Source organism: Doryrhamphus excisus, chromosome 8 (genome assembly GCF_030265055.1).
Source record: "Doryrhamphus excisus isolate RoL2022-K1 chromosome 8, RoL_Dexc_1.0, whole genome shotgun sequence".
Taxonomy (NCBI): domain Eukaryota; kingdom Metazoa; phylum Chordata; class Actinopteri; order Syngnathiformes; family Syngnathidae; genus Doryrhamphus; species Doryrhamphus excisus.
Genome location: NC_080473.1, coordinates 15,365,957 through 15,383,422, shown reverse-complemented (window position 1 = coordinate 15,383,422; position 17,466 = coordinate 15,365,957). Strand labels below are relative to the sequence as shown.

Below are 17,466 nucleotides of genomic sequence, written 5' to 3'. Positions count from 1 at the left end.
TTTATCTTGTCAGGCGCCATTTATTAGTGGGTTCCTGAGCGTTATAGACACTCAGCAGGAAGAAGCAGTCTGTTATTCTGATGGAGAAGGCATCATCTTTGAAATTGTACAGTTTGCAACACAGTAGGCCTAAAATTACCATATTTTTGTGTGTCTGTAAAAATATAAATGATATATCTATTGAAACTTTATTCATCCGTTCAAAAAAAAAAAAGTCCACCTGACTAAGGCTGAATAAGAACTCATTAAAAGGAATAATAATGTCTGGGCTTTCAGAGCCATGACATGCAGCTATGCGTCATCTGGCCACTAGATGGCACTGTTGACTCACATTTCCACGCCCCCCTCTGTCTGCATACAAGCAGCTGTTTATACTTTGATTGATTGATGACCACCTTTCTTCCACTATTAGGAAGGTGGTGTCACGTTTTAGTGCTTACTTTCACATAGTGTTTACTTTCACTTTAAAAGCGTCTGCCTTTCTGTGCCCACCGACAAAATCATGGGGAATATTATCATAAATATGGTTTTACTTGACCAAAGTTTTTAGGCAGTAGACAGGAAAAAAATCACTATCCTAAATCAGGAGTGGGCTAACTTTTTGACTCAATAATTTAGCCGAGGGGCCGTCTATATGAAACAGAACGACATACTTACTCACGGTGCAACAACACATTCACAGCAACTTAATGTATCACATAAATCAACTACTGCTACTACGTGGGTAATAAACGACCGAGCGCAAAACAACTTGTAACAAAAACTCTTATTTACCCGCAGGGCATGATGGGTAGTCCCGTGGCAACGAAAACAATATGAATTATGAATAATAAAACATTGGATCCCAGGAGTATGTGAACGTCTCTCCTTGTTTACTTCACCGTCGATATTTTGCAATCAAGCAAAAATGCAACAAACACAGCGACATGTAGAGTGCTACAAGTTACCCAGCAACCCTTGCGGAAGGAATCTATGGGTGTTGTGTATAGATGTTTATTTGTATTCTCAAATGTTGCAGTATAGATTACATTGTATGTTGACGTGTTATGTTGTTAGCTTTTTTTGTACAAGTCGTTTCAATGCTCTACGTGTGTATTTTTTGTTTGTCTGTGCAATTTTAGGACAGTGGCAGTGATGCAGATCTAGCAGAGGAAAAGTCTCAAACCAGTCACAGTCTTAAGTCATTACAGCAGGTACAAGTGCTTTGATATTTTTCTTGTGATAACATCACATTTCCAAGTGTCTAAGCTCTGGTTTTATCTGCAGTACAGTGTGACATACTAACCGTTTATGTTGCAAATACTATCAAAAAAAACCCAAGTCAAAATGAATTAATTTGTCATTTGTCCTGAAGATGCCAGAAGAGTTTGTGTACAGCGACAATTCAGATTGCGGTGATAGTCAGGATGAGAAGGACGCCAGAGTTAGTGAGGCAGTTCACAGGTTTGTTGTTGTTGTTGTTGTTCAAATGTTCAAAGGGAAAAAAAATGATACAACTCCAAACCGGGGCCGCACGGTGATTAGCATATTGGCTGTGCAGTCAGAGAACCGCAACATCTGGGTTTTTCTGTAAAGACAGCTTGGATAAGCTGTGACGCTAATAAGGACAAGCGGTGTAGTAAATGGATGGGTGGATGACTCCAAACTGGAGATGTCATTTTGCCTAATATGCATTCCGAAGTGTGACATTTTTCACAAACTTCATTTTGCTTCATCCTGTTACTACTTCCTGCAGTCCAGTTGCATCTGGGGACGAAGCTGTTGGTTGTCGTGCCGATAAAGAGCATGGATACACCCAGCACACTGATGCTGTGGCTGACCCAGGAGCAGAACGGGTCAACGACAAAGAGGAGCCAACTATCAACCAAACAGTGAGTCACTGTTTTTGTGGATTTGATGTAATAGTTAATGTAATTGTGTGTACTTGAGTCCAAACACGTGTGCATGTGCATGTGCATGTGCATGTGCATGTGCATGTGCATGTGCATGTGCATGTGCATGTGCACAAGCCGTGAGTGACAGACACTAAAGCCACTCCCCTTTTTGGGTAGGACTAACATATGCTTCCCAGTGGTGATGTTTTCATATTTTTTTCAGGGTTGATTAATAATTGTAATCAGATTAATTTTTTTTTTAACATTAATCATGATTAATCGCCATTAGCAACTATGTCTGAAATAAGCCAATTTTTTACTGTATTTCATGAACAGAAGATAAATGACAGGATTGTTTGGATGTATTAACAGCATAATACATTCAATGTTTCTTATTGCGGAATTTAGCATCATTTATAGAATTTAATTTAATAGAATTCCTTTACGGTACAACAACATTAATAATAATAATAATAATAATAATAATAATAATAATAATAATAATAATAATAATAATAATAATAATAATTATTATTATTATTATTATTATTATTATTATTATTATTAATTGTTAGTTGTTAATTATTAATTAACTAATTAATTAATTAATTATTGTTATTATTAATGTTGTAATAATAATAATAATAATAATAATAACAATTATTATTATTATTATTATATATAATTAGAATAATTATAATAATTAGAATAATTATGATAATTATAATAATTATAATAATTATAAAAACAAACAAAAAACACATTATACTGTGGAGTCGTTATTAGTGATTGTTGTCTTTGTGAGTTGTGTCTTTAATTTCATTGAGGTCGAGATGATGTCATCTTCAGTATTTGTCCGCTTCTTTGATGTCTTTGACGAGTAATTTGGCCTCCTGTGTCCTCGATTTAACTTGATGAAGATTTTGCCCCAAATATTTTTTCCCTTGCTTCCTTAAGTCACTTGCTTTCTTAGCGACTTCTGCACTGCGTTTTGTTCTATGTTTGTTTACGTCGCTGTTTTACCTTTCAGGGTGCTTCTCTGGTTCAGCAATGCAACTGTTTTTTTTTTGTCGGCGAAACTTTATAATAACGGCAGGTGCGGTGTTGTTATTCTGGCTACTGTAATGCATGCATTGATATTGTTGACGTCTATATCCGCCTACTATGACTGGAGGAAGTTGGACACCTATTGTATTGGCAATAAGACCTGCGTGTAATGTGGAGCCCAGTCACAATCACATTATTCATGTGTATAGACTGTGCCATGTATTTACATTTATTTTGTGCCTCAGATATTTAAAGTGAACCCCTTTGACTACTTTTTATTACTATTTTACACCTGTGTTTTTGTTTCCACTTTTAGGCCAAAAGAATGTCTGATGCAGTTGCAGTAGAGGAGATGACCAAGCCACAAATATCTGACAAGACATTTTTCAAGGATGACAATTTTGAGTTACCGCAGCAACAGGTGCATGCACTGTTTACCGCAAATTCACTCTCTGTTGACTTTAATGCTTGTAGTGTTTGTGTGATTCCGGGGACGATATCACAGCTTGTCTTCATGTCATTTAGAGATTCATGTAATGGCCAAATTGTCCAGAAGTATGAATGTGAGTGTGAATGGTTGTTTGTCTATTTGTGCCCTGTGATTGGCTGGCCCACCAGTCCAGAGTGTACCCCGCCTGTCTCCCGAAGACAGCTGGGATAGGCTCCAGCATACCCACGACCCTCATGAGGATAAACGTTAGAAAATGAATGAATGTTATGTTATTTTTCCTCATTGTCAATCAATATAATTTAATCAAATGTCAATAATTAACATCACATTAGCTTTCTTCATTTGTTTAATATAAATATAGCATTTAAAAAAAGATATTTTCTTGTGTGTCCAATGTTAGGATACAAGTGAAAGTGATACAAGCCCATCAGACGAGACGCCCGGGATAGACACATCAGACACTACTACAACACAGGTACATGAATCGTGTACCACATGAAGTGTTTGTCTGTTCAGTATACGCTGGTGCTACTATGATCCAAAAAGTGGCTCGAAGTAAAGCCGTTGCTGTGGCATCACAAATGAATGTAAAAGACCAGATACAAACTTCACATCTATTTTTTTTTTTTTTTTGCAACGTTAGACGACAAGTAGCAGCGAAACAAGTCCGACGGAGAAGACGACCGAGTCGCCTTCTGATGGCCGCAGTCCTGAATTGTCACGTCAAGAGGTGATTGCATTGTGATTATGATTTCTCCACTCTGTGTTGGTTTTTTTATGTGAAATCTCACAAATGATTTTTAATTTGGTAGTTTTCTTTTTCCGATGTAGGCACCAGAACCGGATACTGACAGTTCCGGTTGTAACAGACAGCAGACGAAAGATTTCAAGAAAGGGGAGGAAGAAGATGAGACCGCTAAGAAGTTGCGGAAGCATCAGACGCATCATTTCCAATTTATTATTAGGTAAAAAGACCATTTAAATAGCATCATTCATAGTGTAAACATGTTAAACTGTTTCATGTGAATCTTCTGGTCTTATTTTCCCTGCAGCCATTATGTGGCTGACCCGGTCCACCAGCAGGATGACAAGAAGGAAATAACTATGGTAAGACCTACAGTAGAGCGAGTGGCTGCAATATATAGACCAATACATACGGTCATTACTTTCTACATTTTTCTAAATCATTTTTTGTGTGTCGCAGGTATCATCAGACATTGTTCACAACAACAGTTTTGGTTGCTATGACAGGCAGCAAAAGATGGCTGTCAGCGGGGAAGGGAGGGAGCACGAAGAGGAGAGAGACAAGAGGTTTGTTTGTACTCCCATATTGGTGGAAAACATGTGTGGTAGTATTTTTAAATCAGGGGTTCTCAAACTTTTTGGGACCATGATTTGCTTACAGGTGAGAACATTTTTCGAGGACGTACTTGCATGGAACCTTCCTGCAGAATGAATACAAATTCTGCCATTTGTACTCAATACCATAGGAATTATTCAAATATTTCAAACCTGTTTCATGCAAGTTAGTTTACATTCAGTAACAAGACTGGAACAGTTCAAATGAACCCACTTTTATTTTAAAGCCAATTTAAAGCCTACTTAATTGCTCCATTTGAACACAACAATACCAATGTTATTATTATTACTGCCGCATATTAAAATGACAGGAACGCCAACGTTTTGACTGGGTCAATTCCAGACAACAGCTATCATTTGAAGTGTTAAATTATGTAAATAAAGTAAATAAACCAGTTATTTTTTTTACTTTATTTTTTAAATTGTTTTATAAACAAAACGTCAACATTAATACAAACAAACTCAAAACAATTTCCTTGGTTTCTGTCCGTGAACCGTGTCCATTTCACCCATTTTTCTCCACATATGTCTTCTTTACTCCTCAACCTATGTGTTAATAGTTCCATATCATGTATTGTGTTCATCACACGCAGCCGTCCTCCAGTACCGGGGGTCTTGGATTAAGCCAATTTTTTGGTAATGGCTTTTTTTACATGCTACCAATATGATTTTATATAAATACCTATCTTCCCTTAGCACAAGGTCTCCCACCAGGTGGCCCAGATACAATAAATAAACCAATTTTTCTTGTCTATCTCATTCATGTTTTCCTGTTTGCTAATTGTCCCTACAGTATGGACTCCAGTGGTTCTGTTTCCTATGATAGTCAGCTGCAGAGAGGTTTCAAACGACGGGGGCAGGATGAGGATACTGAAGGTAGCCACAGGTTTGTAATTGTTAACCTTCTTTTAAAACAGCATTAATTGTGAAGCACGGACCTACGAGTGGACTTTTAGTACCAAATCCAATTTGTTGTGGCGCTAACGCACCATTTTAATATGTGCACTCCCCTTGAAAATTGATAGATACATTTCAAGGGGTCATCACCCTTGCAAAGGCGGTTCTCGGTTTACGATGTTCTATCAAAATGACAATTTATTTACAAATATAAGATGAAGTATTTATAATTTTCACATTTGGATATAAACTGTGTGTGTGTGTGTGTGTGTGTGTGCAGTGCAATGGCGAAATCAGACAAGCCTGACGAAATATCTGGGAAACAACCCCATTCTTTGGCCCGCAGTACTAAATCACCAAAGCAACAGGTTGTGTACTTCATTTCATCAAGAGTACATATTTGAGTATATTTTGTGACGCCAGTTTGTTCTTTTTGTGACCCAAAGCTGCTGGGAGAGTTTTTGGACTCTACCAATTCTGCTTTTGAGATGGACACATATTCCAAAGAAAGGTCGGAAAATGACACTGAGGCTTCCAAAAGGTTTGTTCGACTTTTTAATCAGATTTTTAATCAGATGACTCCTTCTGGACAAAAGCCACAATTTGAAGCGAAACACTGTTTTATCAAACGGATGCAACATTCTCTCTAAGGTCCATCAACTATTCTATCTTTATTTTCTTTCCTGTCAGTAGCCAAGATGACTCGGGGCGTGACCCTTCAAGTGTGGATGTCTACGATCACCTGGTGGTTCAGGTGCCCTCTGATGCCAAACAGGGCAAGGAGAGAGATAAGTCTACCCAAACTCCTGCAGTGAGTAGCTGTTATATTATGTCTTCTTATAACCACATTGATGATTGCAACACCTTTTACAACACGAATTAGTTTATACAGTCGGTGTTGCTGGTCACTTTTTGGAGTGGAAGATGTTGAAGATGACCGCATCTTCTCTGAACTGGAGATAATGTATTATAAAGAGTTAATAAAGTATCTACCTAAAAGTTTGAGGGCCTATAATCACCTCATATTTGATGGGATTGATATTGGCTCAGTTTATTTTGATATTATCGTGTGGTTCCTTGGAGTAATGGTCAAAACCTCAGTGTGGATCAGTGAGCAGATGACCAAACCAGAAATACTGGTGGATCTAGGATGTAAGCTCTGAGCTCAGATGGAGAAACAGGATACGGAGCAAACAAACTCAACCTGGATTGAGTTGGTCCTTGATAAAGTCAAGTCACCAACTTAGCTGACAGTAACTTCTGTTAGGTTGAGCCTAATCATCTCCATTGAATACTGTATACACGTTACTCTCTGCGTACTCCTTATGACTGAAGAGACAGTGATGCAGATCTGACAGAGATGGTAGGAATGCAATATGAATTGGAACAGGATGAGGGGGAGGACACTCACTTTCTGGTCTACTGACCAAAAACTTGACAACAAAATTTAATCGAATGACTTTTAGGTCAAGAAAACCTGAAGATGAGATTCATTAATTAATTCATTTTCTACCGCTTTTTCCTCACGAGGGTCGCGGGGGGTGCTGGAGCCTATCCCAGCTGTCTTCGGGGCGAGAGGCAGGGTCCACCCTGGATTGGTGTGGCCAGCCAATCACAGGGCACATATAGACAAACAACCATTCACACTCACATTCATACCTATGGACAATTTGCATGTTGCATGTTGACAACATGCAAACTGAGGATGGAATTGAACCCTGGTCTCCTAGCTGTGAGGTCTGCGCGCTAACCACTCGACCGCCGTGCCGCCCTGAAGATGAGATGTAACATTTAAGTCCATCACTGACGTCTAGCCTCCAACAAACGGAATAAGTTCTGACAAGGTCTCACTTTGTGACTTCAGTTGAAACCTGATTCATGAATTAACGAGTTTTGTTTATTTGTGTCTAACAGCTAGACTCCGATGATTCTGCTTCCAGCAGTCAGCTGGAAGTGGATGCCAACGAGGACGGGATCGTGGAGGAGGCCAGTACTTCCAAGAGGTTTGCAGTTTTTAACGACCATTACAGTAGTTACTATGGAGAATGTTAGGGATGGGCGGTATCTGGTATCTGGTATCTCTTCACCCATCTCAATGATTTGTATCTGTACCTGTACTCTGAGTCGGCGGGGCATAAACCGAATATGGACGCGGTTTAACCAGAAATGGGTGTGTCTTACATCGGTACATTATCTTAAGTCCGACATGGATATGAATTGATCAGAGGTTGCTATATGTATTATTATTATTCCGCTATATTTGTATAAGTGATCTGTAAGACTGTAAGACCAAGGACCAAGACCAAGATTGCAACGTGCATACTGCACACACATTGAGATGGGTGTAATATTGGACCATAGCCCATACAGATGGTGTTTGATGCAGCTACTATGCTAGTGTACCTAATGTAATGGCCAGTTCATCGGTTATTACTATCACAAATTCTCATATTGTAATTAGCACGCCTGATGATTGACATAATGTTCTCTCACTTGTGTAGCCTGGATGAATTAGGTCATGACCTTTATGCTGATGACGTGGACAGCGTCCGGGAGGATCAGTGGTCTGAACACATTCAGCGTCCCCTGAGTGGGTTCTCTGAAGTCGAAGCGGACAACGGGCTCATCAAAACACCAGGAGTAAGTAGCTGTTGATGATTTTTGGTGATTGTGTTTTTCGACTAAATCACATTTTACCGTGAATTTGACCTCTTCCTTTGATCACAGTCACAACCACCATATGTCAGTGGAGCTGCAATTGTAGCCATTGATGGAGAATTGCATAAGCACTCCTGTTATCCGCATCTTTTTGTCAAGGTAATTGAGCAGGTCCATATTTTGTAGCCATCATAAACATCTGAAATCTATTGAGTTTAAAGGGGAACCATTATGCAAATTTTTCAGCTCTTTGTATTGAGTTGTGGATGCCTATAGAGCAGCTACACACAATAACCGTCACAGAAAGCATCATAGTTGCACCTTCAGCTGTATTTCTTTGGATTTCATGGTTCCCGCAAAAACGGTTGAATTTTGAGCCATCCCAAACTTCTTTGAGGGCTCATTTCCAGAAAAATTGAAAAAGCGGACGAGTGGTTAGCGTGCAGGCCTCACACCCGAGTTTGATTCCACCCTCGGCAATCTCTGTTTGGAGTTTCCTCGGGTACTCCGGTTTCCTCCCACATTCCAAAAACATGCTAGGTTAATTGGCCACTCCAAATTGTCCATAGGTATGAATGTGAGTGTGAATGGTTGTTTGTCTATATGTGCCCTGTGATTGGCTGGCCACCAGTCCAGGGTGGACCCCGCCTCTCGCCCGAAGACAGCTGGGATAGGCTCCAGCACTACATGAAAGGTCCCCTTTAATGTAGTGTCTGATTCTCTTTAGCACTGCGGAACCCATTTTAGTTTGTCCCGCTTGTTGACTCCCGGTCCACCATGTTATTAAGTTGACCTTGACCTACAGTACGGTACATCGCCAATAATAGAAATAAATATACACACATGAAGGAAAGACATGTCAACTGACTACCACAATTTAAACAAAATACTTTATTATCACCCATTCTCCTTATGTAACTGGCCAAAGACACACGTAAATGTACAAGCAATGCATAGTTGAAAATTGCTGCAATGTCGACAGCCGCCTATGTCAATCAATGTCAGTCAATCAATGTCAGGGTGGACATTTTGTACATGAAGAAATTGTATTGTTGGTGTTAGAAGATAACTCAGCAAACTTTTCCAATGCCGCTACTGAGTCTTAACTGGATGCATCTTTTTGAATCACCGTGGCAACAGGTACAGACAGAGCTGTCATTGGGGCCCAGTTTCCACCAGGAAGAGCTCAGGAGGCAGAAGGAAGACGGAGAGGAATGTTTCAAGATAAAAAGCGAGGCAAGAATGCACTTCTGCCCGGAACCGCTATTGAAACATGAAGAGGAAGAAGATGAGTATTTAAAGAGAGGTGTTCAGTTAAGAGCGTGCGTCCACCAAGAAGATCTGCTGAGACAGGAGGAGAAAGAAGAGGCACATTTAAAGAGACAACATCAGGAGGCAAGAATGCATCTCCGTCAGGTGGATCTGTGGAAAGATGAAGATGAGCAATTAGTGAGGGACAGGGAGAAAGGGGGAGATGAGGAGGCGGCAAAGAGCGGAAAGGAAAAGGTCATTTGTGTCCTCCAGGAGAAGATGAGTACTCAAGAAGATGAAACGTTGAAAAGTGATGTAAAGATAAGAATACATATTCACCAGGAGGTGCTGAAGAAAAACGAAGAGGAGCAGATGGACCACCTGATGAATGAAAGGCCAATGAGATGTCAACTCAGTGAGGAGAATCTGGGAAGAGACAACCTGATGAATGAAAAGCCAATGAGAAGACAACTCAGTGAGGAGAACCTGAGGAGAGATAGTCTCATGAATGAAAGGCCAATGAGAAGACAACTCAGTGAGGAGAGACTAGGGAGAGATAGTCTGATGAATGACAAGCCAATGAGAAGACAACTCAGTGAGGAGAATCTGAGGAGAGACAACCTCATGAATGAAAGGCCAATGAGAAGACAACTCAGTGAGGAGAATCTGAGGAGACATAGTCTCATAAAGGAAAAGCCAATGAGAAGACAACTCAGTGAAGATAGTCTAGGGAGAGAGAACCTGATGAATGAAAGGTCAATGAGAAGACAACTCAGTGAGGAGAAACTAGGGAGCGAGAGCCTCAAGAATGAAAAGCCATTAAGAAGACAACTCAGTGAGGAGAAACTAGGGAGAGATATTCCGGTGAATGAAAGGTCAATGAGAAGACAACTCAGTGAGGAGAATCTGAGGAGAGACAACCTCATGAATGAAAGGTCAATGAGAAGACAACTCAGTGAGGAGAAACTAGGGAGCGAGAGCCTCAAGAATGAAAAGCCATTAAGAAGACAACTCAGTGAGGAGAGACTAGGGAGCGAGAGCCTGATGAATGACAAGCCAATGAGAAGACAACTCAGTGAGGAGAATCTGAGGAGAGACAACCTCATGAATGAAAGGTCAATAAGAAGACAACTCAGTGAGGAGAAACTAGGGAGTGAGAGCCTGATCAATGAAAAGCCATTAAGAAGACAGCTCAGTGAGGAGAATCTGAGGAGAGATAACCTCATGAATGGAAAGTCAATGAGAAGACAACTCAGTGAGGAGAAACTGGGGAGCGAGAGCCTCAAGAATGAAAAGCCATTAAGAAGACAACTCAGTGAGGAGAATCTGAGGAGCGACAACGTCATGAATGGAAGGTCAATGAGAAGACAACTCAGTGAGGAGAATCTGAGAAGCAACAACGTCATGAATGAAAGGTCAATGAGAAGACAACTCAGTGAGGAGAATCTGAGGAGAGACAACCTCGTGAATGAAAAGCCAATGAGAAGACAACTGAGTGAGGAGAATCTGAAGAGCAACAACGTCATGAATGAAAGGTCAATGAGAAGACAACTGAGTGAGGAGAATCTGAGGAGCAACAATGTCATGAATGAAAAGCCAATGAGAAGACAACTGAGTGAGGAGAATCTGAGGAGCAACAACGTCATGAATGAAAGGCCACTGAGCTCCACCAGTCAGATAAAGCTGAAGAACGAAGAGGACTCAGGGGAGCAGTCGAAAAGCGAGATGGAACCAAGCCATCTCTGGCAGGAGGAACTCAGCACGGAGGAAGAAAGTGAGGTTGAACAGTTAAAAAGGGAGAAGGAGGTGAGAGCAACGGTCTTCCAAGCGGGGCTGCTGAGGGAGGAACAAGAGGAGACGGAGCGGTTCATGAGGGAGAAGGGGATCCAAATACATCACTGTGAGGAGCAGCTCAGCACCGAGGAGGAGGAAAAGGTAGATCGAGTGAAGAGGAAAAAAAGGAGAAGAATCTGTCTTTGCCTGGAAGACCTGAGGAGAGAGGAAGAGGAGGAGGTGGAACGGCTGAAGATGGACATTTATATGAGAAAATGTCTCCTCCAGGATGAGCTCAGTGCCGACTTTAAGAAGGAGATGCAGATGAGAATGCAGTTCTGTCAGGATGAGCTGAGAAGGGAGGAAGAGGAGGAGGTAGAGAAGTTGACGAAGGAGAAGGAGGCAAGAATGTATCAACAAAGAGAGAAGCTGACGAGAGAGGAAAATGAGGAGGTGGCGCAATTAAAGGAGGCGAAAGAGAGAAGAATCTATGAATGTCGCGAGGAGCTCAGGAGGCAGGAAGAGGAGGAAGTGGAGAAACTGATGCAGGAAAAGGAGAGGAGAATGCAACGCCACATGCAACATCTGAACATACGGGAGGAGGACACCATAAACCCCGTCCAGAAAGAAGCCATGGACGAGGAGGAGCAGGAATGGTTGAAGAACGAAGCGGTTGTGCGACCAAAGAGAAAAAAAGCCGTAACACGTCTTGGTCACCAGGACGACCTGGAAAGAGAAGACCTGCAGGATGAGCGATCGATGAAGGAGAAATGGGGAAGGAGAGACGAAAGGGAGCAAATGAGGAAGGAACGGAGAAACTCTCTTGCCCTGCAGGACAAACACACCAGAGATGAGATGGAGTTGGAGCAGATGAAGAAGGAGAAGGCGAAGAGAATGAGGCTCTACCAGGAGAAGCTGAGGAGGGAAGAAGAGGATGAGATGGAGTCTTTGAAGAGGGAACACGTGGCCAAAGTTTATCTCCACAAGGAGGCGCTGAACAGAGAGGAAGAGAAGGAGATGGAGCAGTTGGAGAGAGAAAAGGAGGCAAGGATGCGTGTCCGCCAGCAGGAGGTGAGCAGAGAGGAGGACAAAGAAATGGTGCGATTAAAAAGGGGAAAACATAAAAAAGCGACGCATGGAGTAAATATGAGGAGCGATGAAGAGGAGGTAGAGCACTTCAGGAGGGAGGAGATGATAGCGCTCCTCTACCCGGAAGAAGTGACGAGAGCAGAAGAAGATGATTTAGAGTGCTTGAAGATGGACATAATGAGAAGGTGGCTGCGTCAAGGGGAGGTGAGAAGAGAGGAGGAGGATGTATTGAAGAGGGAGAGGGAGCCCAGATCACCGCGCCAACATGGAAGTAGAGGAGAAAGGAGGAAGGAGGACAGAACGCATATCTATCAAGATGAACTTAGCACGGAGGAAGAGGAGGAATCGGAGGAATCGGAACAGTTTCAGAGGGAAAGGAAGAGAAGACGCCAGCTCTCCCAGGAAGATTTAAGGAAAGTGGAAGCGAAGGAGGCAGCGCTGTTAAAAAACGACAGAAAGCTGAGGAAGGAGAAAGAGGAGGTCACAAAACAATTCAAGAAGGAGGGTCATAAGCAAGCCCACCATGAAGAACTGGAAGAGGAAAGGAATGGAGGAAAGCACTTCCATTTTTTTCGGCATCGCTGGCCGGAAGAGCTTGAAAGGGAGGAGGAGAAGTTTGATATGAGAAGGAGGGAAAAGGGATTGAAAAGACAATTCAGTGAGGAGGACCTGAGAAGTGCGGAGGAGGAGGTGCAAGGGTTCATTGGGGAAAAGGAAAAGTTAATGGCGTTCTCCCGGCGGAAAAACGAAGAGGATGCAAATGTTTTAATGAGGGAAAAACAGAGAAGACTCCGCCTTTGCCAGGAGGAGTTGAAGACAGAAGAAGAGGAGGTGAAGCAGTTAGAGATACAAAAGGAGAACCGAATCCGCAAACAGCAGGAAGAACTGAGAATAGAAGAAGAAAATGAGGCGGATGAATTGAGGAGACAAAAGGAGGAGAGAATATGCCGTCTACAGGAAGAACTGAAGGCAGAGGAAGATGAGGAGACGGAGAGGTTAAGGAAGGACAAAGAGAAGAGAATGCGTCTCCTCCAGGAGGAGCTTCGGAAAGAGGAGGAGGAGGATCGACTGAAGTGGGAAAATGAAAGGAGAATATGGCATCACCAAGAGGAACTGAGCAGACAGGAAGAGGAGAAGTGGTCTAGGTTGGACCGCCACAAACGAATGTGTCTCCATCTGGAGAAGCTGAGGATCGAGGAAGAGGAGACGGCGGACAGGTTGAAGAGGGAAAAGGAGAAGCGAATGCAGCTCCACCGGGAAGAGCTGAGGAGAGAGGAAGCGGCAGAGGTGGAACAGTTACGGAGGGAAAAAGAGAAGCGAATATGTTACCTCCAGGACGAGCTTCAGCGTGACGAGGAGGAGCAACGATGCAGGAAGGAGAAGGAACGGAGAATGCTGTACTGCCAGGAGAAGTTACACAAAGACGAAGACGATGTGGTGAATCTCTTCAAGCGGGAGCGAGAGAAGAGAATGCATTACTGTCAGGCGGAATTGAAGCGAGAGGAAGAGGAGGAAGCGGTGAGGTTGAACGGAGAAAAACAACATAGGATTCGTCTTCTCCAGGATGAGCTGAAGAGAGAGGCGGACAAGTTGATTGAGCGGTTGAAGTATGAGAAGGAGCACCGAATGCGTCTCCGTCATATCAACCAAATTGGAGAAGAGGAGGAGAGGAAACTGAAAACTGAGTACAAACAAAAGCTGAGGTGAGTTCCTCTGCCTTCATCGTCTGTCAAAGTCAACAAGTTACTTTGTTGACTTTGAACGAGGCTTTTTTTGGACTGACCATTCAAATTTCACATGTTGACTCTTGGTCTTTGTTTTTGGTAATGGTAATGGTTTTATTTCATTTGATTCCAATTGAGTGCATCCCATAATCAGTTCCCAGTTCCACATGTCCAAAAGGAGTAGGAAGAAGCAAAGCTTATTAAATCCTACCCCTCCATCTGGTACTTTTACAATCAGTAACTGTTACATTTGTTCACTTCCTGCTTTCCTAATTTAATTTAATTTAATTTAATTAATTTTGATTTTGATTTTAATTTAATTTAATTTAATTTAATTTAATTTAATTTAATTTAATTTAATTTAATTTAATTTAATTTAATTTAATTTAATTTAATTTAATTTAATTTAATTTAATTTAATTTAATTTTATTTTATTTTATTTTATTTTATTTTATTTTATTTTATTTTATTTTATTTTATTTTATTTTATTTTATTTTATTTTATTTTATTTTATTTTATTTTATTTTATTTTATTTTATTTTATTTTATTTTATTTTATTTTATTTTATTTTATATTATATTATATTATATTATATTATATTATATTATATTATATTATATTATATTATATTATATTATATTATATTATATTATATTATATTATATTAAATTAAATTAAATTAAATTAAATTAAATTAAATTAAATTAAATTAAATTAAATTAAATTAAATTAAATTAAATTAAATTAAATTAAATTAAATTAAATTAAATTAAATTAAATTAAATTAAATTAAATTAAATCAAATCAAATCAAATCAAATCAAATCAAATCAAATCAAATCTAGAATCAATGCGTTTTTATGCCAATTTTGCCATTCTGGTTTTGGAATAATCACTTGTATGATATTTAGTATTATATTTAGGACCACACAAGAATGATTTCATGTTAGACACATCTTCATTTTTCACTTTTTAACATCTTTGAAAAGGAAAATGACCCCGTACAACAATAGAAAATGTGAGGATCCATTGTTTGTTACATAAAGGTAAGTTAAAAATGTGAATGGTATGATATCAAAAATATGTTTTTTTTTAGGAATACCTGGAATATGAAATGATAAAAAAATTTCATTACAAAGATATTTCAAGAAAACAACCTGACCGGTTCATTTTTGACCCACTTATGGAAGGTTGGGGTAGTAACACAAAAACTAAAATTTATTAAAATGTATAAAAGGTAAGTTAAAAATGTGAATGGCATGATATCAAAAACATGTTTTTTGAGGAATACCTGGAATATGAAATGATAACAAATTTTCATTACAAAGATATTTCAAGAAAACAACCTTATAGAGTCATTTTTGACCCACTTATGGAAGGTAACACAAAAACAAAAATTTCTTAAAATGTATAAAAGGTAAGTTAAAAATGTGAATGGTATGATATCAAAAACATGCTTTTTTGAGGAATACCTGGAATATGAAATGATAAAAAATTTTAATTACAAAGATATTTCAAGAAAACAACCTGACCGGGTCATTTTTGACCCACTTGTGGAAGGTTGGGGTAGTAACACAAAAACTAAAATTTCTTAAAATGTATAAAAGGTAAGTTAAAAATGTGAATGGCATGATATCAAAAACATGTTTTTTGTGGAATACCGGGAATATGAAATGATAACAATTTTTCATTACAAAGATATTTCAAGAAAACAACCTGACCGGGTCATTTTTGAAAACTTATGGAAGGTTGGGGTAGTAACACAAAAACAAAAAATTCTTAAAATGTATAAAAGGTAAGTTAAAAATGTGAACGACATGATATCAAAAATATGTTTTTTTAGAAATACCTGGAATATGAAATTATAAAAAAATTTCATTAGGAAGATATTTCAAGAAAACAACCTGACCGGGTCATTTTTAACCCAGTTATGCATCTAAGGGTTCACGTCTTGATATGACACATCATTATTATCAGCAAAGGAGAAGTCAACAATATTTGAGAGAATTGTGCCTTTTGTGTGAGAAAACGTTTTAGTCCAACTCATGAACGATGGGGACAAAACCAGGAGTGTTGCATTGTTATTTTTGTTGAGTGCAGCTTTAAGTATCTGATGAATACTCAGTGTATAGTACATAGAATAGAATAGTCTGTGTATATGTACCTCCTGAGGGCTCTGCGACTGTATCTTCGGGCCAAGAGGAAACAAGAGGAAGCATTACTGAACAAGTTATCTGAGCAGAAAGAAGGATTATGTGAATCTGTCCAGAAGGAGCCAGATGAGGAGCAACTTCATCTCAGGTCAGACACACAATTGCAAAAACGCACGGCTTTGCAAAAGATTTCTAAATAAAATCTGGGTCAGGGAATAAATAAATCGACACAAAGTTCCTGACATAATGCTGCAAACTATCAATGTACCTGTGTATTTATGTGTTTAGACAGGACCGTGAAGCTGTTCTCAGAACAATTTGCCTTGCGCTTGATGAAGAACGAGCGGCCGAACATGACAGACTGAAGACTCAAAGGAGGCGTTATTTTGAGCATCTGAGGGCGGAGTCAGAAGAGGAGCTGCACGCACTGAAAACCAGGCTTCAAGACGAGCGGGAGGAGAACTTGCACTTTCTAACACCCGAGGTTTGTTTTTGAGTGTCTTGGTTTCAGGCCAAATGACTGAAGGGGTACTGTAAAGTTTGGGAACCACAAAGTGAAATTGTGTCTGAACAGGCACGACAGATGATGCTGAATTCGGGTTCATGCGGTGCCTTTCAGCCACTCGGTGAGACAGGTAATAGTCATACAAATTACAAAAAAAAGTTCAACTACACAACATAATATGGATCTTATTTCATCTTTCATCAACAGCTATGGAGTCCCAGAATCAAATGTCAGGTGGTTTAGGGCCGATTCGTCTGAACACCACCCACTTCCCGGCCCTCAATTCGGCTCTGTCCCTTGCTCTGTCGCTGCCCACCGCCACCGTCTACTGCCCCGCCTACAGACCCACGCATACCTTATTGAGTACTCCAGAGCAACTACCCAGTCCCCTCACTGCAGCAGCGACTGAAGACTCATTCATCTCCACGGCCTATCTAGGTAACCCTTCTGGATACTGTGATCAGCTGAGCTTAAACAGCTTCAACGAGATCACAGTTCGGCAGTTCCAGAAATAAAGTCCAAGTGACAGGATTCCTTCTGCCCCCTCATAAGAACTTTATCCTTGTTACTGTATCTATCTGTGAATAAATAGTTTAAGCAGTGCAACTATTTGGATTTTGGCTTGAAAACTGTTATTGTCTAGTTTAGCCTGTTGGATATCAGTCTAATGAGGCCGACCAATC

The 17,466-nt window shown here is 40.0% G+C and overlaps 1 protein-coding gene across 9 annotated transcripts in view; it reads left to right on the top strand.

The window, feature by feature from the left end:
* LOC131135079 (trichohyalin-like) overlaps nucleotides 1-17,466 on the top strand; it is a 23,244-nt gene extending 5,778 nt beyond the window's left edge. For 4 of the 9 annotated variants that reach the window (XM_058080917.1, XM_058080922.1, XM_058080916.1 and 1 more), the window contains 21 exons: nucleotides 1,122-1,193; nucleotides 1,355-1,443; nucleotides 1,736-1,871; nucleotides 3,238-3,342; nucleotides 3,773-3,847; nucleotides 4,016-4,102; nucleotides 4,204-4,337; nucleotides 4,425-4,479; nucleotides 4,577-4,683; nucleotides 5,525-5,617; nucleotides 5,909-5,996; nucleotides 6,075-6,169; nucleotides 6,319-6,439; nucleotides 7,543-7,631; nucleotides 8,130-8,268; nucleotides 8,356-8,445; nucleotides 9,427-14,102; nucleotides 16,298-16,426; nucleotides 16,567-16,762; nucleotides 16,853-16,913; nucleotides 16,991-17,466. In XM_058080917.1, coding sequence (XP_057936900.1) covers nucleotides 1,122-1,193; nucleotides 1,355-1,443; nucleotides 1,736-1,871; nucleotides 3,238-3,342; nucleotides 3,773-3,847; nucleotides 4,016-4,102; nucleotides 4,204-4,337; nucleotides 4,425-4,479; nucleotides 4,577-4,683; nucleotides 5,525-5,617; nucleotides 5,909-5,996; nucleotides 6,075-6,169; nucleotides 6,319-6,439; nucleotides 7,543-7,631; nucleotides 8,130-8,268; nucleotides 8,356-8,445; nucleotides 9,427-14,102; nucleotides 16,298-16,426; nucleotides 16,567-16,762; nucleotides 16,853-16,913; nucleotides 16,991-17,298 — 6,945 coding nt within the window. In that variant the 3' untranslated portion in view covers nucleotides 17,299-17,466. Of the gene's footprint in view, nucleotides 1-1,121; nucleotides 1,194-1,354; nucleotides 1,444-1,735; nucleotides 1,872-2,920; nucleotides 2,971-3,237; nucleotides 3,343-3,772; nucleotides 3,848-4,015; nucleotides 4,103-4,203; nucleotides 4,338-4,424; nucleotides 4,480-4,576; nucleotides 4,684-5,524; nucleotides 5,618-5,908; nucleotides 5,997-6,074; nucleotides 6,170-6,318; nucleotides 6,440-7,542; nucleotides 7,632-8,129; nucleotides 8,269-8,355; nucleotides 8,446-9,426; nucleotides 14,103-16,274; nucleotides 16,427-16,566; nucleotides 16,763-16,852; nucleotides 16,914-16,990 lie in introns of those variants that run through there. The other 5 variants (XM_058080920.1, XM_058080921.1, XM_058080923.1 and 2 more) reach the window with 5 other exon arrangements.